Genomic DNA, 26,612 nt, shown 5'->3' with positions numbered 1-26,612 from the left:
AACCTGAAATCTTTTGCCGGGGCTAATGAAACTAATGATACCTTGAAACTGATGTTACCTTAATGGTTATTTTTATCAACATGTTTTTCATAGCTGAAAGTGGTTTTTCTTCTTTCTTGGTGGTGTGGTTTTTTTGTTTTTTTTTTTTTTTTCCCCCTCCTGCCTTAACTGAGAAGTAGTGTTGTACTACAGAAAATCCCATACATTGTCGTCTTTACAGCATATGCGCTTTGGCATGTTTTCAGTGCATGTTGGCCAACCACCATGAACATTTGCATTAGTCACCACTTCATGGTATCCGAGATGTTGCCATCACCCTGCCTCCCTGTGCTTCAAATAGGAAATTGTGGTAACTGTAGTATCTTTCTTGGCAGACAATTTTTGTTAAATGTCTCCTTCCCTGCTCCTGAAAGCCCATGGAAGCTACTCAGATTATTATTTTTTTTTTCTTTCTCAAGGACAGTGCTGAAATGGCTGTTTCTCCATTGTCATGTCCCATAGAGGCCTGGTATCTGACATGATTGTATCTGTAAAGATAATTTCTTGTGCTCGCTGTATTAAAGGTGGGAAGGAAGGGAGACCCTTCAAAAACCATGGAAATGTGTGGTGGTTGGGGATTGTAGTTCAACACAGAGCTGCTTCTTGGTGATGGGGTTGCTACACACTTAATACTTAGTAGCATCCTCTGTGAGCACTCACGGTGGATGAAGTTTTCTTGCATGTTCCCATAACCTGGATGGACCCTGTATCTCCAGTGTCATGACTTGACCTTGACCAGTGAGGTTGGCCTCTGCAGTTACACTCAGTGGTATCTTGGTGGGGGCTGGTCCACGACAGTTTCTGACAGGGGTAATGGCTTTGTGAATGGTGCACAGGTTTGAAAAATGGAGATGGCCAAACGTGTTTTCTGTGGCCTAGACCTTCTGCACGATTGGTAAAGCCAAGCTCGTAGGCAATCTGGGATGAATTCATATTGGCAAATCCAGTGGTTTAAAGTGCTCTCTCCTGGTATTAAGGTTGTTCTGCAGATACTTTGTGGTTTTCTGTGCTTTTTTGAAGTGAGATGGTTTGGATTTAGGGCTTTTCCATGCAGATAACAGCCAGATAGTTTCCAAAAACTCTCGATTACAGTGGTTAATTTTCCAGAATACTGGCAATGCATTGTGAAGCTGTGCTCCTCTACTCAGCAGTGAGGAAAACAACAGGCTGGACATGAAGATGCTTGGTTTTGCTTTTTTTTTCAGCCCTGCTGCCAACACTGTAAGCTACGTACACTCTCCATCTCAGCCTAATCCCTTGTAACAAGGAACAATTTACAAACAAGAAACGACACCAATTTTGGAGGGGTGCCGAGTTCTCTGTAATACGCTTGAAGCTCTCTCCAGTCTTCTAGCATGAATTACAACATAAATACACTGCTAAAAAGCAACCTTTTGAAGAAAGCCATGTTTGAGTACAGTTTGCTAGATAAGCTTGCAGCTTCTGAAGCAGTTTGGCACAAGAAGAAGTTCTCTACATTTGTCCATAGTGCATTTGCAAAGTTTATTTCCAATATTGGAAGTTAATCAGGCTCAATAAACTGCCTAAATCAGAGCAAACTGATGTATGGAAAAATGTCTGTGATTTCAATGGATTTTAAAACAGATACATGACTGTCCTAGTGATACAGTCAGAAAACACTTTTACAGTTTTTGTTTCCATAATATTTTTGTGTAAGCAAAGTTCAGAGGCAGGAGAGTTTGAAGAATCTGTTCATTCTCAATGGTGTCTTCACCCAAGTCTCATTCCAGTTGCTTATTAAACAAAGAAAAACAAAAGGTCATTTACAATTTATTTTTTTTAAATGTTATATGAGGAACAGAGGATTCCTCGCCTCATCAAATATTAAACTTCCCTGGCTTTATTTCTCCGTAGTCTATTTTTATGACTGTTCTTTCATCAGAGGTGAAGGCCTCTATTTTTATGTTTCCATCTTTGACCAAAAAAAACCCCTGTTTGAGCTGAGACATATTGCATGAAGCAGTACTTTCAAACATGAGCTGGCAAGAGGATTGTAAGAATGGAGATGCCAATACTTTCCTACACATCAAAACCACTAACCACTCATTCAAAAGAGGAATTTTTAGAATGTGATTTCATAATGTAGAGGTATTGGAATCTATTTAAATATAAGTTGAGCCCCAGCTGTAAGAAGCAGTGAGTCTTTTATTTCTGACACAAACTTTTTTCAGTTACATAGATGTTTCTACTTGTCTGATCCTACTGGGTATAGGGCAACATGATATATTCTGTGAGGGACTAACATAAAATGCCTTATATATGATCTTTATCCCATCAAAGCATGCAATTAGTTTGAGAACATCTTATGTTCTTCCTTTAGCCAAATGTCTCCTATTCTGCAGTGTGACCTGGTTCTCTGTCCTCAGAAGCATTTATAGCCACAACAGCTGCCTTCCTAAATGATGTGTTCTGGTCTGGTCAGAGTTAGTCTCTCCTGATCCTGAGAGATTTGAGACTCTTCAGCCTGAAGAAGAAAAGTCTTCTCGGGGAGGATCTTGTCAATATGTATAAATACCTGATGAGAGGGAATAAAGATGGGGGAGCCAGGCTCTCTTCAGCAATACATGCTGACAAGAGGGAATAGGCATGAATTAGAAAACAGGAGATTCCATCTGAACACAAGAAAACACTTTTTTCTTTTTTTCTTTCTTTTTTTTTTTTTTTTAAACTGTTGAGGGTGGCTAAACACTGGAACAGGCTGCCCAGAGATGCTGTAGAGTTTGTATCTCAATCAAAATCTGACTTGGACCCGGTCCTGGACAACCTGTTCCAGGTGACCCCACTCGAGCAGGGGGGTTGTGCTAGATGATCTCAAGAGGTCCTCTCCTACCTCAACTGTCCTGTGATTGTGTAACTGCCAAGGAAGCTTGAGTTCAGTGTTACAAATTTCAGAGAGCAGAAGATCATTGTTTTGTCATTAAATTTGTTGTTCAGCTTCAGTCATACTTCATTTCTCTTCTCTCTACCAGAAAGCTCAACAATTTCAAGCCAAAGGAGCAGTTTCCCAACTTCATTTTGGACCAGCTCTTATCAGCCTCCCCCTCCACCGTGCTTAAGTGGAGTACACCCTGATTTCCCCGTTACTGCACCAGGCACCTTCCCAACACCAGATCCCAGCAGCTGGCCAGGACATGGCCTTCATCAGACTGCCCCACCTCCTCCCCCTGCTGCATCTGAATCCTGGCATTACCCTTTAGCAGCATCTCAGGTGAGCCCTTCGTATGCACACATGCATGATGTGTACATGCATCGCCATCACCCTCATCCACACGTGCACCATCACCATCCCAGCTCGCACCGTGACCCCAGGTATGGGTCCCTGCTGATGCCTTCAGTCCGCACAGCCAGGATTCCTGCTCCCCAGTGTGACGTGACAAAGACAGATCCCACCGCTGTCACCAGCGCTACCTCAGCATGGGCTGGAGCCTTTCATGGAACGGTGGACATTGTGCCAAGTTTTGGGTTTGACACAGGTAAGGTGGTTCGATTGTGTCTGTGACTTGTTTTAGCAGAAAGAATTTGAGCAAAGAAGAGGACTCCTTGCAGCTGACGCAGGGTTTGTTCTCAGAGCCTTTTCCAAATATATGTCCAGGTGGGAATCTCTCCTGCAATTGCTGTCAGGGCAGATGAGCTGTGAAACATCCAGCTTTTGCTGCCTTTTGCTGAGAGACCTTTGTCTGCTTTGGTCCCATTCAAGCCAAATGACTTGTGACATGATACGCATTTTTTTTGTTTAAATCTTGTGGGAAATGGTTAATTAAACTTCCATGTGGAAGCTTCCAGCTTGTTCGGCTAGTTCATATGTGCATTCACCAAAATATAGCTCCAATGAGGACTGAATTCATAACTTGTCAGTACATGAAGATTGCATCTTGCTCATCTAAATTGGAACAGATCAGCATTTCCTTCCTGTGTAGTATCCAGGCGTCACATAGAGAGTAAAGATGCTGGCTGAGCTGTGCTCTCCATCAAACTAAACTTCTTTCTGTAGGGTCTAGGCAGAGCTCTGTGAATTAGATTCATTTTACTGTAGGGTCTGTAGCGATAGGACAGCCTCCATAAACTACATCCGCATCTGCGAGCTTTGACTGGCAGGCTCTCATCTCGGTATTAGGAGCAGTCTAGCAGTCCTCACTGTTCATAGTTGCTTGCGATCAGGTGATGGGTGACTAACAGTTTCCAGTACATCCATCCTGGAGCTCATATGCACTGTTGAGGTCTCCTTTTTCTGCTTGGTATTTATCTCACCAGCAGCAATCCTTGCAGATTAGTACTACTTAAACATACTATATATTAAGGAAATATACTAGGTTTGCATATCTGTGCCCTTTTCCTTAAAGTATCTGTTTATCTCTCTTCCTGATAGCTCTAGCCAACTGATTCAATGTGTGAGAAGCACTTCCTTGCTTTGATTAGTGTGCAGGGGAACAAAGAATTGGTGGAGAAAAAAAATACAGTTTCTTAAATACAGAATACTATGAACCCAAAAACCCATTATAACTAAGCTAATCTAATACAACTCTCCCTCTTCCCTTAATAGCAACTGGGAACCAATAATCTCTTCTAAATACCACGTCACTTGCTGCCTCAAGAAATTAAGAAAAGCATAATAGGATTCTTAACACTGGACAATTTGACATCTGTTAATAACATTTCCAGCCATGCCAATGATACAGGAGGAATTACGTTTTATGCTTTTGGGTATAAAACAATAATCTGACAAGAGTGGGTTCTCAAGTTTTGCCCTTCTGACAAATTCCATAATGGCAGTGAGCTGCCTTCTCTGAAGCATGAGGAAATTGTCACTGCCACCGTTTAGAAAGGATGAGCCCCTGGTCTGACAGTAGCCCCAGCAGTCCAGCTCCAGAGCTCTGGTATTTGACTTACCTTTTGGGGAGCTGAGAACTGTGTGAAGGATTGTTAATCAGGAGAAACCACTACCTGGCTTAGGTATAAGTCCGGTCTGGAATGTGAGCTGTTTCAGTGCTGGGCAAGTTGGTTTGCTTACTGCTACTTCATTGGTAGTAGTACGTCTAATAAACCAGGTGCCTTTTCTCTTTTCTGTAGGAGCACAGTACCTCAAAAAGGACTATGGATCCTAGCACTGCCTTACAGGAGTAATATGCCCTTTGTTTGGTGCTGCCTGCTCCTTGTGAAAATCCCGATGGAGGGGTACAGTTGGATGCTAATTTTGTCAGGATCCTCATTTGGCAGTGCTTGACAGTGGCTTGCATGTCTTGTAGTTGTCTACTCGGTGTGGGAGGCAGTGGAAAAGGCCTGAACTGTTAATTTCTGGCCCATGCCTTATGTGTGGGTTTTAGTCCCTGAGTTCCTGTGGGGGAAAAGAAAGAGGGGAAATGTGTGACTGGTTTGCAGGAACAGAGGATCTCAGCAGGCCAACATCTCACTTGTTTGTGACTATTCAAAATGGCCAGGCACTGAAACACAAGACCAAAACCTTATCAGGCAGCCCCAGCTTGGCATGTAAGGCTTTGGAAACAAGGGAGCAAGCAACAAAACACAGCAGGTAGTGGTAGCCTGTGACATTACAATTAATTGCTCTCTTACCCTGCATACTCCTCTCTCCTGTGCTCTCCAAGTAGAGGCTTGCTGGAGAAGGGCAGGAAGGCTCTGAGCTCCCTTTTCAGCCTTGCCTGCATTTGAGACAAATGCTTTGGTGACAGGCATTCGAGGCATGATCATGGTGAAAAGAGGAGCTTAATTGCCCCAGTGTTTTGCATACATGTCAAACGGTGTCATCCCAGGGAAGATGTGCTGCTGGGGAGTGGAGGGGGCTGCTGAAGCACCACACTGAGTCACGTCCAGCACTCACCAGCACAGGTGAAACTTTTCTTACTCCACATCCACTCCAGGGGAGGATTATACTGCATAAATCTCCACACAGCATTTCATTACATTTAACTCTAATGTGAGACAGCAATCTCAACAGAGAGGCTAAAAACTGAAGGGCCTGGCAGAGTGTACTGGCTTTCTGAGGCATAGAAGTGGTTTCTCCAGAGTAGGGTGAGGCCATAGTGGCAAGAAAACTTCAGTTCTGGAAGTCTTTCCTCATATGACCCTGGAGAATAAAAGACATCAACCTGTGGAGCTGTCAATATATCAGATTCCATGAGTTTCAGATGATTTATATAAAAAAGCTCATTTGATATATACCTAGACATTGCTTTTCAGAGCCCTTCAGATAAAAAAATTAGTCTCCCTCCCTCCTTACTGTGGGTCACATTTCTTGTGCTACTGTCACATGCGATTATAGAAACATTTGCAAAATTCCTCATGCTGAATTACATGGAATGATAGTGTTGGGATCAGGGCAGGCTGGCTGTAATCTTACCCTCTTCCAGCTACATTGTTGCATCTCTGCCATACTAAGCCAAGGATTCGATCTCATGAATGGGTGATGCTGCATCACTTCAAAGGTTAAGAGGGGGTTCCCCTTGCACGCATGGTATAGTTCAGGAATTTATGTTTTGGAACAGATTGCGTGGGACATCAGCGTATCACTGTTCATAGAGCTAACAAAATATTGATCTGTCTTGCATATCTGTTTGAACTTACATGGTCCCATTTTAGAGGATGAAGAGGCATTTAGCTACCTGATTCCCATTAAATGTGGCTTAATCCTCACATTGTGTGCTGCAAATTAACCCTTTTAGAAGCTTCTTTATTGGTACAAGTGGGGTTAAAGAAAATGCTAGTCTACATCAAAATCTGTTAAAACCTGTAATGTTTATGGCTGCTGGTATGCAGTGTCTTTTCAAAGCTGAAGTGCCCAAGCTATAATGCTCAATATAAAAGTATGTTTTATATCAAGCATTGACATAAACACATAGGTATAAGCACAGCATGTTTGTGCTTTAGGCCACAATTCTCTGCCCTGATGATGTCAAGCAAAGCAAGGTCAGCCTCTAACCGCACTGACTGCGGCTCACGGCATAGGTACAGAGAGCACTGCTGCAGCTGTAATGCCACAGTGTCGGAGCTGAATCCTTGTGCTCACGTTAAGGGTGCACAAGCAGAGATGAGCATTTAAGACCAGGGGGGTGGGAAGGGGAATTGCTGTCTTGCAGTGGAGCTGATGGTTACAGCCATCTTGGTGTTCTCCTCAGGAGCAGGGCGGGAGGCTGCCCAGCACACCGGGCACTTCAGGTGCTCAGTCGGCTCTGGCTGTGCTGGCGGCTGCCAGGTCTGCGGGCAGCCCCGTGGGGAGGAAAGCAGAGCAGAGCAACTTGCCCTGCTAGTGCGGAGCCTAGGAGGATATCCGGGCCTGCTGTTGGACAGATGTGCTGGAGGAGGCTTCCCGTGGGCCTGGCACACCATAAAAGCAGATCAGGATTTTGGCATATTTGGGGGCTGTAAGTCTATCTTAAAATTGAGGTGCACATCCTTTACCATGTGAAGTTATGCGCGTTGAGGTGCATAGCTTTAAATTTAGGTGAATTAATGACATACTCTAGTCCTGGCTAACTATGGAAAGTCCACTTTTGGAAATGCCTGTATGTCAGTGTGTCACGTTGAATACGGAATTTGAGTGGTCAGTCAGCGTGCTGCCTTCTGTAGAATTGTCTCTGTTCACCCCCCCCGCCCCCGCAAGTTTGTCACAACTCATTAAGTTTGTTTAGGTGTTCCCCCAGAACCTGCATTCTGCTTGTGTGGCAGCTGGCTATAACGTTGGTATCCCAGAGATGGGGAGTTGTGCTGGTGTGGCAATACTGACTCAGGCAACACCAGTGAGGACATCCTTGCTAAGAGGAAAATGTTCTCGCAGCAGGCTGCAAGTGAAAGCTCTCAGTTAGGAGCAGGGTTGCACTTGGATTAGGACTGCAGATAGCCTTGCCATGAAGGAGATGGGAATATAATGAGGAAAAGGCACGGAAAGTGTTCCACATTCAGTTCTGTAACTAAGGCAACTTTGGCTTTTTGGATTGTTTTCTCTGGCTGTTTAGACTTAATAACTATACCTTAAACCTCCGTGTTACAGTTATTTCTGTTTGTTGCAAAGACACCTAACTGGGAAGGTGTCTGTTCAGCTGGTTGTTCCCCTTCTACCAGTTGCTACTATCAGATGGACATCCTTTTAAACAGGTGTGTGTGTCTTTTTTTTTTTTTTTTTTTTTTTGAAGCTGCTAGGAGCCATATAATCCGTTTCTCTTCTTATAGGCTTTCATAGCCTGTGGTGGCCTTTAGGGCCCCACTGTGGACTTAAATGACTTCCTTACACTCTGAAAGGTTTCTGCTGTTTGCATCCCTCTTTTTTTTTTTTTTTTGTTTTTCTTTTCTCTTTTTGTGTGTCTTTCTTTAAAAAAATTGTAAATAGCAGGGGAAAAATAACACAAAATTATCTTCACTAACTTTGAGGGAGCTTTGAAGGAAACTAACAGCAGTTTATTATGACTCTGCTCATGAATGATGCTGCCAGGTAAACAAGTAACTCTTAAGCTGCAAGGAGACACCTTCATTGAGTAAAGAGCCTCCAAACATGTTTTCAGGCATGCTTTAATGGAGGGATATCCCAGTTTTTCCACTCTAAAGAAATAGGTGCAAGTGCATGTGAAATGGAGCAGAAAGCCACTGAACAGGTTTTGGTATGCTATACCTGTGTGCTCTGCTTTCCCTGTCTGTTCACTGCTGGACACACAAGTGTTTGGACACTACTTAGGGATCCTCACATGGATAGAGCCATATGCTGTCATCTTTTATGTGACTGTTAATTGCTTTGTAGCGCAACTCTGAAATTATGTTGATCATTCAATATTTAACTGTTTGTACTCTTAAAACAAGGACGTAGTGGTCAGAACTGAACCCATCATGCCTGTTAGGCTTTCTGAAAACATATGGGTCTTCCCTTGTGTTTCACTATTTGATCAGATATGGAAATGAGAGGTCCACGCTTAGTACATGGATCTGTCAATTTTCACAGGTTAAAGATCAAATAAACATGGACCTTCAATGGTTGCATCATTGAAGTCTGGAGTTGCGCCTGCTTACATTAGTGGTGAAATTGGCCCTAAATTCTTAGCAGATCAGGTAGTTGTTGCATTGGTCTTGGTACACTATATAGCAGGGTAATATACAGTATGACACAGAGTGGAGCATTGCTGCCTATATAGCAATGATGGTTTACAGTGGGAAGTGAACCTTCCTTTCACGAAATGTGATTTACTTGGCTCAAAACATCAAGGGGCAGGTTTTAATTTGATGAGTCCTAAGTGCCTTACTACCTCTGAAAATATGTGCCTGCATCTCTATCCTTTTTACTTTCCCTATAAATGAGCAAGAATGTGTCTTCTTTGGGAAGTTTCATCCGCACCTCCCCCTCTGTAGTCTGGATTTTAGGTATACGCCCTGTTGGGTGTAAACCTAGCAAAGATTGAATCCCTCTGGAGCAGAGAAATCCCAGATTATAACACAGGTTCCAAGTCTATAATGCTAAAGCCACAACATAGCTCCACGTTTATTAGATAGTCCTCACTTTTTATAAAGGAAAATGTTAGAGGAACTCATAACAAATGCAAGCTGAAAAGCATTAATTTCTCCCATGTGGAAGCACTAGCCATTCTTGGCTAAAAATCTGACACTCTGAGGGTGAAATTATTTGGGTTTTTTACATGCTGCGGGAACATTTTCACTCTCTTCTGTAAGGTGAAATGCTACAGAAACTGTGAGAGCCTGAAGTGTCACAGACCTTTTCTAAAAGAGGTAGGGTCTGTGGCTGGCCCCTATCAGGAAAGATTACTCTGTTGTGTACTGGATTATCTACGCAGACCTTGCTGGAGGATTTTATCATGCCATGCCATGCTCCAAATGAGGTCAAAACAAGGAAGCACACGCAGGATTTTATCAGCATTCCTGAACTGCTTGAGCCAGTCTAAAACTTAAGTGTGGTTTAAGCTTATCTCACATAAACTAAAAAATTGGGAGCAATAGCAATGTTACTAAAAAGCCCACTAGGGTGGTAAGTTGTGGGGGTTTTTCTTCTTTTTTTTAAAAATCAAAACCTGTTTATCCTTACTTTAGTTGCTTGGGGAGGGGGAGGAAAAAGCTGTATCAAATTTAAATATTTTTTTTCTTTTCTGAAATGTAGGTCTACAGCATCAGGACAAGAGCAAGGAAACTTCTTGGTTCTGAAGTTCAGATAAATTAAGACCAGCTAGAGCTGGAATCAGCGCAGCTGGGCAGGCGATATAACTGTCGTTGACTCCTTCTGCATGGGGCAAAGGACACACATGAAGATGAAGAGTCAACCTTTCTGGTTTTGCTATTGAGCCTTTTGTTTGTAAGGCTGTTTATGGGTCCCACAGTGTTGGAAAAAACCAAAACCCTAACTTTCCTTGCTTTCCTCATCTGAGCCTGCTGCACCTGGGCAACCTAACTCCTTTCTGCTCCTTTAACAGTGTTTTGTTTTGTTCAGCTTGATATTTTTATGAACAGTCTCAATTGTCAGGAGGAAGACTCTCCCTTGACTACAGTGCGCCTCCTTTCAGGAATACAGGATTTTGTAGCTCTTTGTGCATCTATTTTTGTAGAAATACAGAAAGTTTGGGTAAGGATTGATGGGCTATTTTAGGATGATGTATTTTTTTAAAAAAAATTGTAAAATTGTTAAGTTCTGTTTAAAGAACTTGCTCTCAGAGAAGCACTGGCAAAAAAATGTATAAAATGCTATTTTTAGATGTCTGTGATGTGTTTGTGCATTTTGGGTTTTTTGTTTGTTACCTCAAATGTCTATCTTTCCTTTCTCTTTAAAAGGCTAAACCTCCCTTGTTTCCACATTATTAGATTTTGATGTTTTTGTCCTTTTGTTCTAGCTTAAGCAAGTATAATTTGCACCTGAAGTTTCAGCCAAATATTTTTTCCTGGTGTTAGATTGTAGTAAGGGTGTCTTTATTTTCTTGCTTCTAAAGGTGGCTTTGTGCTGTGCCGATTGTCAGAAACTTGCAAACACCTTTAGCATGAAACAAAGCTTGGGGTTACAGGAACTGCATTTCCAACCCATCCATTCTTTCAAAATGGACCAAATACTCTCACGTCTTTAAATCAGACATGAGTCTGGGCCTCATCTATTCTCCGTTGAAGCTGTTGAACAGAGTCGCCTATGGGTTATGTTTCAGGCACTCATAGTGGTCATAAATACCAGTATACTCTTATTTTAAGTCATGAGGCAGGACTTTCAGCTAAGCCATTTCAACTTACATCATCAGTGCTCAGGAAAGAAGTGTCAGTTTTATAAAAATGTGTGACTTGTGGAAACAAAATGTTTTCAACTGGCCTGATCCATCTGCTAAGCACCTCAAGGAAAGCGCTGAGATTTTTGACTCCTGTTGACTTCAAATCTGTTTGTCTAACCTAAGATTTGCTGGGGGCGTCGTGAGACTCCAGCTGAAGCTCTTGAATTTTGTAAGAAGTTGCATGTGCTCAGTGTGCACAAATTCAGGCTTGGCTGCTGTCTGGGTAAGAATCTGAATGTGGAAACGACATGGCCATGTCTAGCCACAGTGCTCTGCAAGGTGTTTGGAAAACCCCATTTCTGGCCTGGGTCTTGGGTCTGACTTGCATAATAATGAGTTTAGTTGAAGCCAAAGTGAGCACGATCCAATCCTGAATAAGGGCTGCAAGATTTCCCTTGACAGCCACAGTCCTGCAATGAGCTGGAGCTGGGTCAGCCTCCATGCCCAGCCCTTGGTGACTCCAGCGAGTGTCAACATGTGCTGAGGTGGGACTGAGCACAGGATCGGGGCCTGGGCTGCCAGATCCTAGCTATTACTTGGAGATGTTGCCTTTCTGCTCTGTGCACCCAGGGTCCCTCTGTAATATTTCCTAAGGCTCTTATAACCTATTATAGTTCTGTTACCACTGTTTTCAGACATCCCTGTCTGAAGGACAAACCAGCTAAATGGAAACCAAGACATAAACACATGGCTGAGATAAGAAACAGTTTAATTTTAAGGCAACGAGCATTGTAAATGTAGGTTTGTCAGGTGGAGACCACATGGATCTGCGTGTCAAAAGGGAGGGGGAGTGTTGGGATGTGCATGCCACTCCAAGGTTCAGGCCTCCCTCCCTGCGCTGCTGCTTTTCTCCAGGCTTTTTGAACTTGATCCTATGAGGTGTTGAGCGTTCTCCTTTGCCACGTGAGAGGGCTTGACATGCTGGCGCTGGAGGCATTAGGATTATGTCACGATTTGGCAAGACCCTTAAGTGTGTACCTTGCAGATTTGAAGTTTGAGACAGCGTAAAAGTGCTGAATGGACTATGCTTAAATATTACTTTAAAATAGCAGGGTTGTAGTTTCTGTGTTGAGATGCTGAATTAAATGTGGTGGGGTCTTTTTCCTCATCTTTATAGTCCATCAGCATTTCTTTCTCTTAATAAATTTTACTCTCATGACAGTTCTATATATTATTGCTGCTCTGGTGGAGCTAGCTCCTCAATTTGTCAATGAATTCATAATGCAATGGGAAAACTGTATGGTAGGGAACATAGTAATAGCTGCCATGTTTCAGTTTTGTATCAGGACAGTACAGTTCAGGAAATATCTCAAGAATAAAAGTTCTGACTTAGGAATTCTGACAGTATTAGAAATACTGGGAAGAAAAAAAAAAAATCTAAGTTTTGGGTTTTTTTTTGTTTTGTTTTTTTTTTTTTCTGGACTTGGCAAAGCGGAAGGCAAAGAGGCAATGTATCCTCTTTGAACTTCAGGGCTGGAGGGTTTGGGTGGTGAGGGGAGCAAAAGAAAAGGCAACGTTTCTTTTTGACTTGTAGTGTGTTTGACTTCCTGAAATAGTTTAAAGTCTAGCAAGAGCAGTCAGTTCATTGCCTTCCTCTTTGCACGGTCAGATGATGAAGGACCTCTTCCTGTTCCCTATAGATGTCAAAGCAGAATGGGACAGGAAAAAACAGGCCCACAGTTTGCACTAGAATCCCTTTCTGGATTGATTTATTGAGTTGATGGGTAGTGGGGATGAGTATGTGGTGAAGCTATTGCCTCTTCCACCTCAAGGACTACTGTTATGTGCCCAGTTTCCACTGTTGAACCTGTGAGTGTGGTGAAGGAACTTCTGTTGCTCTGCAGGCTTGGGGAGACAAGTGCCAATAAAAACCTGCTATCGTCTATAGCTATTCATGCATCAGTCAGTTGACTTTGAAAGTCAAATAATTTTTTTTTTTTTCCCTCGGTCACTAACCAGCCCCTGTACTAACAAGCAAGTTGAAAGCAAAAGCACAAGTGCATAGCAGTAGCCCTACTTCTACATTCTACAATTTGAAGGGTGGGAAGGAAAAAATTCTTCCCTGTGACAAACTTCTAAGTTCAATTCAGCAGATTTACACCCCCCCCACACCTCTCACACGCACACTTATACACACGCACAAATGTGCTTATGAGATGCAGATGCTGTGATGGTTTTGTTCTTGAAAGAGGAGGGGAGTACTTGCTTGCAACATTGCAGTTACGGAGAATTGATGGCAGTGAGAAAGAAACAGAAATGTTAAGACTACTCATGTTTCCACAGATAGGAAAAAAAGGCCCTTAACATCAGGTCACCAACAAGTTATGTGGCTTAACCTATTACTAAAGGAGTTGTTTCATTCTTTTTGTGTGTGGTGAGTTCTGATGCTGTCCCAAGAAAGTGGATGATTCATTTTGTGAGGACTTATAAAACATGATGTACTCTGTCACTTTCTGGGAGAACATAGGGAAATTATTGTTTTATTTCAAGAAAATCTACATACTAAACTCCTTAAAGTTGTCCAGGATTTGATTTTATTCCCATTAATGTTGAGAAATCTGTTGTCAATTTTTGTGTCTTCATTTGAAGACTGGGAGGGTTCAAGCTGTCCACCAGTTTTTGAAAAGCAGATACCAGCTTCTTTCAGCTGGGCATTTCCACCCCAATGAGATGATGGAATAGTGCAGCTACTGACTGGCCAACAGATTTGATTTCTGGAACGCTGGCCAAGCTACACTTGGCAATATTAAAATGCACTTTGTTCTGATTCCTCTCGTCACCAGACACACAAATTCAGTTATCAGTTTATCTGATACTTCTTTCATAGTGTGAAGTTCTTAAGTGAATGGCAGTTTTCTCTCAATTGTCTACTTCTGCCTCAAAACATGCTTTTGAGGATGAATCTCTCATCACAGCTTTCAGAGAGAGCAGAATTTGCGGGAGGGAAGTGTCATGTTTCCCCCCACTTGTACTTAGGATCGACTTGCCTGTACCCAGCGTTTCTCCTTCCAGGCTATTTTGTATGTCTTGCTCTCCTCCCACAATTTTTTATGTGTATGTATATATTTATAGACATATATATGCACATACATGTGTAGCTATACCTGGTTCCTTCCATGCCACCCTCATGCTTCAAATGCACATCCTTTGGAAATGAAGTGAATGAGATCACTAAATCTCATCTGAGACTGAGAAAATGTAGGCATTTTATTGCATACTCTGTAACCTCAGGAGTGAATGGAATTTCTCCATACTTGTAAAAAACCAAAAATAACAACAAAAACTGCCCCCCCCCTTTCAAACCCCCTGATTTATTGTATCTGTAAAGATGACCATGGAGCCAGCAGTGTTATGTAGAGAGGTGCAATATATTGCCTTTCAGCAGACAAGCATATCTTTTTGAATATGATTCTTTGAATATGATATTTCAGGTACAAGCTTTTTCTCCATATCAATGGACCAGCAACATATATTTCTTATAAACAATTTAGAAATATATATATTTTTAAAATTGACTTCTTGGCTTTAATATGTCAGCCTTTGGGCTTTTAAAAGGTATGTGGATGATAAGTATTGTTTATGTGTGGATTTTTAAAAAAAGTTGATGCGTGTTGTTTGGGTCTGAAATGTCATGTAAAGCGGGAAGGTATTTAAAAATAAATACTGCTTTTACATGTTAGCCCTATGGGCACAATCTGACAGTTGTGAGGCAGGAAGTTGTCCCTTTAAAGTCTAAGGGACACTTGCCTAAGCAAGGTCAAAATCCAGTCCCTGTGACAGGAGAGGCAGGAGCAATTTTCTTGCAAAGGTTGAGCTGATTGAGCTGTGAGCAGAGATGATCCTCTCCAGCATTGTATGTAGATGGTTGGGCAGCCACTGCTCAACATGTTAAAATTAGGCTCTGTTGGCAGGTTTATACTTGCCCCATCTTATGGGACAAACTGGTTGCCAAGGGGAATTAGAGATGTCCCTGGAAGGCTGTGTTTTAGCTGCCCTTGGTCTGCACAGCGCCTATGACTCGCTCCCTGTTCTTGCTCTGTGGTCTCCATGACACAATGGTGGGACCTGTGGAAACTGGGCTGGAGTTCCCTGTGAAATATGGGATGGTTTTAGCTCCCAATGGAGTTTAGGGATGGGGGTAATTAAAACATCACAGTTATCTCATGCACCTGCTCAAAGGCTCAAGCCTTCAAGGTGGATCAGCTGTGCATCATTGATGTTGGCCATTTGCGTACAGGAGCCTGAATACTGCTTCCTCCCCTCAGTGTCTTTGGAAATCTTCGATGGCATTGAGATCATTGGGACCAGCCTTGAATGCCTAAATTGCAGTCTAGTGTTGGCTGGCACAGCATGGTGGCCTGGGGTCTGGCCCAGCGTTGGTGGACATCAATTGGAATCAGCATTGATTCCAGTGAGCTTGGCCTCAGGTAGCTAGTACCTATAGACAACCAATATTTATAGCAGTTGAGGTTTACAGTAATCTAGTAAAGTATCTGCAGAACTATGCTGCACTTTCCCTGCTAGCTGTTTGTAGCTGTTGTTTAAAACCGTCTGTCAAATCAGGGTCCCTCTCCTCCTCCCACCTGTTTTCCAACCCTGCTTCCCTCAAAACTCCATTGAACATTTTTGCCCCTCTCATCAAAACTGATGTGGGGGCTTTGTATAAAGAAAAGTGTCACTGTTTTAATTACTGAATAAATAATTTAATGTGAATTTTATTGGGTTTTTTTTATGTAGCATTTTCAGTTTGGTCTGTATTTCTCAACAGTTAGCTAATGCTTTCTTTTTATTCTTATGCAACTAAAGAACTCATAAATCTCTTTGTAAATTACAGCATTCTGAGTTCCTATTTTTTTTCATGGGATTAATTTCCATGAGCCAAGGGTTTGTCTTGTGTTGAAAACATTATAAAACAAGTGTTCTAAACTGGTTATCTACTAAAATTGGATAGAGTGAAAGCCTAGCATCAAAGGGATTTCAAGCAGGGCTCTCATAAAGGCACTAGCTTTCCATTTCAGATATTGTCAATTGCTTATGCTACAAAGTCGTCTTTTTTTTTAAATATCTTTTTAAGTTGCATTAACACTAGAGGCTATTTTACAATCAGACTTAGTAGAATCACAACGTGACACTTAGTTTAAGACCCTTTTTAATTTTATCATTTCCTGGCAGTTTTGACAGTCGTCAAGTACAGACTTTCTATGAAAGTTATTTATCTCAAATTGACTTTTTTTGGCAAACTTCAGTGATTTCCACTAAGGACGTAACTTTGCCCTTGCTAAAAATTATTTTTACAACTGTTTAATTAAGAAATGTTTGCATATCTATGTTCTGGCTCGAGGGCTGAAGGTTTGGTGTTTTGGTCACAGATACATCATTTACTGTTCCAAAAGAGGGGAAAAAAAATACCCTTGAAACTTTGGCCGAGCACTCAGCTTTTGAAAAAGTGCCACTTGCACACAATCAACAGGGAGCTGTTAAGAGTTTAGTTGCAAAATCCTCTGAAGATCCTGACCATGTGGGATGTACTCTGTTTCAGAGCATCAGGAGATGAGCAGGATTTTCCCCACACATCCTGCTCCAAGCCTTGTTTCCAGGACCAGACAGAAAGCAGGGCACTTTTTCTCTGTGCAAAATCACCGTGTTCTTCTTTCTTAGGTTGCGAGGAAGAGATGGAGAGAGCTGCCAGCCAGAAACTCAAGGGAAGGAAGGCCGGGAAGAGACTGGGTTCAAAACTTTCCTGTAGGAGAGAATGGGGTTGGGAGCTACCAGGAGAGAAACAGTCTCCATGGACAGTGGGGATGAAGGTGAAACGCGGACCACTGAAAAATAAGCAAATGATGCCTAACAATTGCTTGGCTAATACATGAAAGACATAGAGTGGGATGTGGCAGCCATCAAAAAATACTAGAATAATGTGAGGACTTAGAAATTTGGTATAAACTAAGTGTCAAGGAAAACTTAGGATAAACATTGCAGGGAATGTCTTTCTTTGAAGTGAGCTGTTTACACTGTGGTTTAGTCTGTGAGAAAAGATGTGGGAGACCTGTTGCTTTAAGACAATCACAATTATCCTTAGTGAAGCAAATGTGCTTTAGGAAGGAAGAGTGCGTTAAGCTAGGGGATGAACTAGCTGAAGTGCTTTTTCTTTTCCCTGAATCTTCTGCTGCTCTCACCAGAGTAGGGCTCCCTCTGTGCTGCCCCACACCTGGGTTTCCAGGTGCTCATGGGGGTTATTTCTACATGCTGTCATTACCTCAAGAAACGAGAGCAGGGGAAGCGATGCTCAAGAGTAAGCATTATTTTCTGACTGATTTTATTCATGACAATCCACGTCCTCCATTAATGTAAATCAGTATCACTCAGCTGGCTTTAGTGATCTTAACGCCCATGGAGAATCTCATCAGTTACATCCGGATAAACTTCATTTCGGGTGTTATCAGCTGGAAACTGCGTCCCAGCCTGGTGGCTGGGGGAGGTGCTTCCCTTGGAGCCAGGACTGAGCTGGGTGACCTCAGCAGTGCTCGGCCCGCCGGGTGCGGGGAGAAATGCCACGGAAAAAGTGAGGAGCGGGGCTGGCATCCTCCGCGCAGTGAGTGTGGCCGGATGCCAGCTGCTGGGGCTGGGGCTGGGGCTGGCTGGTCCTGGTGGGACAGGGCTGCCACCAGCCCTTCACGGAGACCCCAGGCGCAGTGGGGCTGGTCGTCCCGGCAGGACCTCGGACTCCGAGGGGTTATGTTGCCTGCGTGACGTGGGAGGCCGGGTGGGGACCAAGACATCTGGTGAGAATTCCTCATGGCTGAGCTGTGCGTTGGGCTGGGATGCCGATTAATTTAGCTGACTTCTTTTTTGGGGTTGTTGGGAGGAGGAGGGGGGCTGGATGCCGCAGCCTTCCAGTAATTGTCTCTGCTTCAGAATATCACTTTTGCTTTCTTTGAAGACAAGCGAGAAATTGCATTTAAAAAAACCCAAAACAACAAACCAACACCAGGAACTACACCAGTGTCTTTGCCTTGACAATAAAGGTACATCTGCAACAGTTTATCACTATTGGAAAATGAGCAGGTAATAAAGTTTAGATGTTGGCCTTTGCATGTACAGAGGTATCACAGGCTTTGAAAATGATTTGTTATGTGAATGCCCATAGTAGCACCAAGGTTCAAAGGGAGGTGGTTTGTTTTTCATGCCCATTTACTTATGAATAACACCAGCTCTAATTTCCTCCTCCCACCAGCAAGCAGAGAGTCCTACATTGGAAGCCAAATATAGCAACAAAGATTCCTATATCTGGCCAAAACCAAAAAATCTGTTCCTTTTTAAGAATAACACTCTATTCTTTTCTGATGGAGATGGATAAAGAGAAAATTCAACTTTAAGGAAGCCAGTTTCTCAGTGGGAAACTCCCTAGTCTCTCTCAAATGCCCAGTGTAAAAGGTATGAACTTATTTTTTGGCATCTGTGTAGAAGCCAATGGGGAGATTTCTGTGGAGCCTTATCAGTAAAGCACTTTTGGGGCATTAGTCTGGGTAAATCTTCCCCACTCACTGGTGTGCTTTTTCTGCCCTGCTTTGACTGTCTTCTGAGCAACAGAGCCAATGGTGAATGGGAACTCCATGAGCTGCACAGCTACCCCTGCTTTTTAAAGAAAAGCTTTTCTTTCTGGTTTGTTTTTGTGGAGAAGTGAATTCCTTGGCTCTGAAGGACAGACTGCTCCACCTGGCAAGTAAGCTCAACGATGCAGCATGGAGCAGCAGCATCACCCCACTCTCCCTTCCTCCTTGCTTTTCTCATCAGGGGCGTTTGCGGGAAGCCAGCCCTATGCTCTTTCCCGTGGCTAGACTTTCAAGCTGTGCAGTGTCCACAGAGGGTGACCAGGGACAGCGGGACTCCCAGTTCCCTGCCTGGCTGGTTGAGCTGGAACAGAAGGGACATCTTACAAATAAAACCCAGAAATGTTCATAGCCAAATGCTTCCTCAGGTAATCATTTGACCTTTTCTGAATTGGAGCTAATGCCACCTGAAGATGAGCATGTACATAGGTGTCACTCTATCTGTTTTTAAGCCAGAATGTGCTTTTAGGAGGAGGCAACACCTTCCACCCCTCCACCTCTTCCTGATCTTGAGCAGTTTCTTTGACTTCTCTACACCATCTAAGGAAAGCTATTCAGCACTTCCTTCGAAGGATTTAATGGGAATTCCAACCCACCCCCACCACCCACCCATAAGCAACTGGTATCTGTGACATGAGCAAAAAATCCCTTTCTCTAATGTACCGTCTGTCCTTGTTTCAGAAGTGTTGCCTCCTTCATTTTCAGACTGTTTGGCTGAAGGCCTTTGCTGTAAGGTGAATACTTCAGGATTATAGAGTTAGCTCTTCCTCCTTCCTAATCCCAGGAAACCTGGGATTTTTTTGTTGACTTCAGTAGAAGCAGCCTTGGACCCCTGATGCATTTTAGAGCCAATGCAGGGAAGTGTCATCCACTGAATATATTTGCACTGGATCTGTTCTGCCAGCCATGTTACTGATGGAATTTAAATAAACACGGGGATGTTTGGAAATATTTTGTGTATGTAAATATGTGAAAAATGTAAAACAAATCTAACAGCTGTGGGGTGTACTTGTTGCTCACGTGAGGAGGCTTTGTGTAATGTTTTTGTTCCATCATCCCCTCTTTTTTTAAGCATCTGTGTCTGTTCCAAGATAATCACTTCTCTGTGATTCCCACTGGACAAACAGGGAGGAGGCTGAATGGGCCTATGTGATGCCCTAAAGTCTGCCTGAACTTCTGCGAATAATCTCCTGCCGTATGGTGAAACCTCTTTTCCACAGAGTACAGGAGGACATGCCCTGAGGGCAGCACACAGCAATCGCTTTTCGTTAGAGGTGGGATGGTGCCTGGGTCCGACTGAACTTGGCCTTTCAAGAACAGGAACGTAAGACACAACATGGAGCACACGGTGTTCGTGGCTGTCCGCGGGTACTTCGTAACTAGCCTGACAACAGCATTAGTCACTGGTGTATGAGTCTTAATTCCCTGAATTGAATCTGTTGCTTAGGAAAGGGCGACAGTTTTGCAGCCTCAAGTCCTTTATTTAGCCAGGGAGAGCTGAAGCCTACATGCACATGTGATCCTACTGAAGACTTCCAGAGAACTGCAGTAAGAAGAAAAGAAAATCACCCAAAATAATCTCAGTCCATAGCACTACTAGGCTTTTCACATTACTTTTTTTAAAATGAAACAGTGTGCTGCTTTTTAGACATCCTTGCAGAGAGGGTAATTCATCCTGTATGCACTATAAGTCTCTACATCACTTCTGAATTCTACAGGATATTTTGTGTGACTTAGCCACCTGTTGTTTTTAATGGTTTTTTTCCACCCTTATCCTTGCTCTTGTTTCCCAGTTCCACTGCTTTAAGGGCAGTCTTCCAAACTCCTGGCTGTCTGGCAGTGCGGATATCCAGGGACATGACACAGCGACTCTGTGTCACACAGTTAGCATCTGTGTGCTCGGCGAGTTTGATCTGTCCATAAGCCATGGAGCTTGGACTCGTGGATGTCAGAAGGTGCAATACAAATACAAGCTCCATTTGTTTGTTTGGTGGTTTCAGTCACAGCAAATGGAAGTGCTTGGCCCAAACAACAGCCCTGGGTAAAGGGCAAAGGGGAAGTGGAGCACTGTTCAGCAGGATCCCAGGAGACATTCTGGCTTCTTCAGAAAAAAGCCACATTTACTCTGGCAGGGGAAGCAGCTTAAGTGCATCCTGCAGAGACCTGCTGCTACTTATTCTCCTTGCTCCCAGTTAGCCTAGCTGGCCTTTTTGCCATGCTGTCAATGACATTTCTGTGTGAATAGGCTTGAGGGGATCTTTATGAGATCTAGTACTGTTAGGATCCTCATCCCCACCTTACCTGTGTCCTAATGCAAAAAAACCAGCACCGTGGGGACAGAACACTCTGGCAACCTATAGCATTTTACGATGCCTCAATGCTATATTCTCCTAATTTAAAAAGTGACAGGTTCCTTAACTCTTGTTTCCTCAGCTCTTGTCCCACATGAATCTTCCAGCAATGTCATATATTCTACCACCAGTTTCCCTTTGCAGTGACTGGAAATTGCTTCCAGCCTGGGTGATGCAGTAAAGTATTTGAGGCCACTGTTAAAGCCCATGACTTGAAAAATATTTACTGTTTTGTGGCTCATGTGTGGCCTGGTTAGTTTTCTGTTGTTTTCTGTGATGGAGAAATAGTTGCTTTTTTTATGAAAGTAGGTACCAAAAGACCAGAACACCCTGCTTACGGAGAGAGGTCCAGACATGGGTGAGCCAAGTGGAGACTCAGAGGCAGAAACAACTCAAGAAAAAGGCGCTGAACTTCTCACTTGCCCCCTCATGCAATGTCTGCATGTTGTCCTGAAGAGACCAGCACAACAAGAGATGCCATTTCGTTCTTTGCTCCTATATCCCTAAGCAGAAAGTAATTTATTTTTGTTGCTATGTATTTATGATACTTTGCAGCATGCCCTGGTCTCATCAAACCTGGGGACAGCAAGCACTGAAACCAGTTGACTAGTAATTTATGTGCAATAGCTGATGTTCTCCATGAACAAACTCACATTCACAATGTGCACTTGCAAAGCAGCATTTGCAATGCAGGTGGTTGGTTACAAACAGGGAATTACATCAATTTTTAATTCGGATTTGAAACATAGAGAAGCTTAAAGGAACACTGAAACTAAGTAGGATCCCCAAGCTTCAAATCTGTCCCTTCAGAAATTATTCCTTTATAATATTTTGGACTGTATTTCAGTGATTCTTAACAAAGGTTCTCCTTAGTAAAGGAGAAAAAGTAGCTGTCATCCATGACAGACGTTGCTGATCACTTTTTATGTGGCTGTTTGCTGATTTGAAGAGGTCTGAGAAGAAGTGTAGAGAACCCAGATCAACTGGTAAACCTCCAGTTCTTCCATTGACAGTTTAATTCATCATTGCAAGGACTCTTCTGCAAATCTCAAACCTGTTATTTTCTTTATATGAAATCAGCAATCATTATAATTTCATCTCAGCTGGAATATTATTTCCCCCCCCTTTTTTTTTTCCTTCTCCTTTTGATGGGTCAGATTTAAACCATCTGCAGGCAGATGGAAAGGAAAAGTGGAATTATTGTTTTCACCAAAAAATTTTGCAGCTGTCAGGGTGTGTTTGACACAAGCCTGATGGCTGAAAACAAAGACAGGACACATTGTCCCGGCTGGATATCAGAGAGCATAAGAACTCTTCATGGCCAGCTCTTACTTGGAGAACTTGGGGCTAAATGAGGTAAACAAGATCATTAATCAGCCATGCTCAAGGGCTTTTCAGAGAGAATTCCTCACTGAATTATGTAGTGCTTTTCCTGGGCCTCAGTGAGACCCTGTTGGTTTCAGCATGAGGGGGGTGAGTCTCTAAGTGATAGTCACAAAATAACATATAGACCACTGCTTTGTGACTGACTTAGCACAAGGCAGAGGCTGCAGCCATCGCTTCCAGTACCTGTCATGACATATTGCTTTAATAATTCAGTTTAATTTATGGCCCCATCTTTAATGACTGCAGCCAATGAAAAAGGGCTTAAAGCAGAGCTTTCGAGGAGGGACACCAGGAGCTATGACTAGAACCCTCCCAGCAAGGACTAGAAGGTTACTTCACTGCTTCTTGTCCAAACGCTAGTGGCTCCTTGGTGATACCAACACTACTTCTTTTCAAAGCAGGCCTTTCTGCAGGAGCTTAGTCTGTGTGAAAGCCAGATCCACCACTGGGAGCTCATGCATCTTGCTGCTGGTCTCCTTGTTGTTAGGGTTTATAAGAGTAACTGTTCCTTCTGCTTGCACCAAGGTAGGCATCTTCAAGAAACATAAATGACTTTCCACAAGGGATTAAAACCCAAATCTTCTTGTGCACTTGTAGGTGGCTTTGCCTGTAGAAGTGTGACTTTTCACTGGTAATGCGAAGTTTATAACTGCAAGGCCTTTCTGATACCTTTTTTTTTCCATTTAATGGCAGGCTTTTGCTGTGTTTTTGTGTGCTTGTTTTTTTTTTTTTACCTACTTCAGTACTAACATCAGCAATGTGGTCTAAGACAGTTAAAAATAAAATTTTTGTCCTTTTTGCCATGAGTTTTGAGAGCGATAATCCTATGAAGTCATTGGGAGGTGTATTTTTCTGCTCTGCAGTGACAACCATGTATGATTTCCATCTCCCAGGGCTGACACTGTTGTGTTGGTATTTATTCATGTGTTTTTTCCCCCAAATAATTTCTCCATATACATCTATAGACAGAATGTGCTTGAGCTAAGCCAAAAGTAAGAGATTAAGACATTCATGAACTGTGAGCTATTATCTATCATTAAGTCATCTGAACCCTTGCAGTGCACTGGTTTTAGTTGCACTCTTGTTATTCTGTGATCAGTGAATGTATTGTACAACAGCTTAAACTGAAAAAAATTTTGGAAATAGTTCAACAGATAGTTGGTCTTCTGAAATATCTCAGAAGACCCAGCTTTACACCGATCTTGGATCAAGGTAAGATGGGACCATGCTGCTGCAGTTCTAATTTGGCTAGTCTGTGAGGAAGGGAAAGCCCTGAAGATGTTTCAGTTCTTTTATTTCACCTGTTCAGGGAGCCAGAATCCTAACTTCAACAAGAAAATCAAGAAATCAGAGATCTATTGGCAATATCATCACAGGGAGGCCAGAAAAGGTAGATCACATAGACTAGAGGCCAAATCCTATTCATGTCACTCTCATTAATCCAGGGAGTATAAGCCTGTTGGAAAGAGTAACGAGATTTAGCATTAAGTACATCAAAACTAACTTTCACAAAGGGAATATTTTCTCCTACCTCTGTGCTTGGTATACAGTACTTGGACATGTACTATTTACAGCCTTAGCAGGAGGATGTAAGGGGCCTTATTCCGGACTATGTACTTTGCATAGTTATTTCCACCTGCACAAAGTGGGTGTGAAATGTTCCCCCTCAGCACTGGTTATGCTCATTTGCACCCACTTAACGCTGATGTCAAGGAGCACAGAAGTGGCAGAACAGCGGAAAACCATCCACAGCATCCTGCTGTCCCTGGTGCAGCCAGACCCCTCAGGACAAGCTGTGCCATTACTGTGGGTGGGATCTCCGCCATCTCCCACAGCGAGTTGGGTGAGAGCGAGGCAAAGGAGCTGCAGCCAGCCAACCCACCTCTGCTCCCCTGGCAGCCGTGCTGCCGCGGGAGATCTGGTTTCTACATTGGTTTCTTTGAAGGTCTGGAAAAAGATGCCAATATTCACTTGTACGTTTATTCCTTTGCTGCCCATTGCTATCTTTGTAAATGGAAAAGAGAGAGGATACAAAATGCTCTCAAGGAGCTGAGGCTTTCCCGGTCTCTCAAAGCCATTCATTTTCATGTGGTTTTTCTGCTGTCTGTAGGTTTAAGAGATTAATTCCCATATGGCAGATCCAGTTGCAAGTGCCTCACTGTGATCTCTGAGCAGGTGCATCTGTAGCAATTCTTGCCCCTCCTTGAGAGGAGGCAGCTAGCAGGCTCAAATAACAAGAGAACCTGAAATAAACTAAGAAAGTAAGTGGTATGAGAGACGCTCCTCTCAGGAAAAAGACGCAGATTCACACAACCCCTGCAAACAGGCGGATGCAGAGGTGTGCAGTTTTGTCAGTGGTGCAGCTCTGCTCCTTACCAATACACGTCTACCTCCATACTGCTACCCTAGCCACAGTCCCTAAAAGTTCAAATGGGAACAAGAAAACAGGTTTTGGATTATGTTTTTTCCCCTCCGCCTACAAGCTGACTTTCTAGGGGAAGCAGTCTATGACAATTTCCCAAAAGCTCAGCAAAACAACTCCTCCACTTCATTCTTCCTGTCCTATTATGGAAGAGTTTTAATACTAAGACGTTATCCAAACGCAGTACCATCATTGATTCTGGCTGTTTTGTGCACATTAGAGTCCTACAACAGGTGTTGCCTTCCTCAGTACACAGCTGAATATGGTCTGACTTCTTAGCAGCAGTGATATAATGTCTGGAGGAGAGAAACACTGTTTAGAAAACACAGTGTGGTGGCTGCTGCTGCTCTGCTTTTACACGTGTTGATTCATTGAATGGGCATCATTAAAGGTGACTTCACTTCCAGGATGGTGATGAACATTATACTTTGTGATCAGTATATTCCAATATAGAGCAAAGTAGCTTGATTAACTAATTAAAGGTCAGGGTAGTAGCATAGAAATTCACAGCTGAGCTGAGCACACTGCTGACTAAGCTGAAGGAGGAGATAAAAGGTTTTGTTGTATTTCATCAGACTATTGCTGACAAAGGTGAAAACTCAGGTAGGCTATCATCAATTTTTCTTCAGTAAAATTGCCTTCTCAGTTTTTTTTGTAGGGACTGGTCAGGAGCACTGAAATCAGCTAAGCAAATGATACTAATCTGAGTGGATCTTATATTTTCTGTGATTCTATTCCTGAAGTCAAGGAAGTTACTTGGTTTCTCAATAACTATCCTACAATTGTTCACTTAGTAAAACTTATAAAAGCTGGCTGAGATTTTTAAGTAGGAGGAAGCTTAGAGGCATAGCATGATACTACTATCAGTGTGTTTCCTGTGTTTTGAGGTATGATTATTAGTTATGTATTTAGTTTCTGTACTGAGGGAATCATGCAGTCTTCTAGATTTGAGGTTCCCCCCCCTGCCCCCCCTTTCTTTTTAATTTTTTTTTTCTCTGGGGAGTTTTTAGAGAAGCTTGCATTTGAATTTAACTCTTTAAAGGGTGCAGTGTTTTATTGTGCTGGATGCACAATAATAGGTGTGCTTCTGGGAATGGGTATGACAGCACAAAACCTCCTACTGTCAGAGTCCTTGAATAAAATTGTAGCCCACCTGAAGGTAGATGGTGTTTTGATATTGACTTTGATAAGGTCCCTTTTTTTTTTCCCTTTATATGTTTTCCCAAACTGCTTATATCTAATTGTGAGAAACATGGGCATTCTGTCCACCCTTTCAGGAAAAAACCACATGTAACTTAAGACTTCAAGCTTGTTATGAGGATAAATATCTATTTTCTGAGGACAGCATGTATCAGTTGCCTGGTTGTGTATTTAGACTATTAATATAGAGATTGTGCAGGTAAAAGGAGGTTTAAATATGTCAGTGGACAATAACTTAAATATTAGTTCTGTCATTGTATTTTTAAATTAAGGGCTCTAGTATGACCAGAGGCTCATTCTGTGTTAACAGCTGCATGTAAATAAACTTCTGTATGTT

At 42.7% G+C, this 26,612-nt stretch overlaps 1 protein-coding gene across 5 annotated transcripts in view; it reads left to right on the top strand.

Annotated features, from left to right (window-relative positions):
* The window catches only part of VGLL3 (vestigial like family member 3), a 202,274-nt gene that overhangs the window by 12,350 nt on the left and 163,312 nt on the right, over positions 1-26,612 (top strand). For 4 of the 5 annotated variants that reach the window (XM_075033949.1, XM_075033948.1, XM_075033952.1 and 1 more), the window contains exon 3: positions 3,030-3,533. In XM_075033949.1, coding sequence (XP_074890050.1) covers positions 3,030-3,533 — 504 coding nt within the window. Of the gene's footprint in view, positions 1-3,029; positions 3,534-10,162; positions 23,699-26,612 lie in introns of those variants that run through there. The other variant, XM_075033950.1, reaches the window with a different exon arrangement.

Source organism: Buteo buteo, chromosome 8 (assembly GCF_964188355.1).
Source record: "Buteo buteo chromosome 8, bButBut1.hap1.1, whole genome shotgun sequence".
In the NCBI taxonomy this organism is placed as follows: Eukaryota; Metazoa; Chordata; class Aves; order Accipitriformes; family Accipitridae; genus Buteo; species Buteo buteo.
This window is presented reverse-complemented; position numbering and strand designations above follow the sequence as displayed.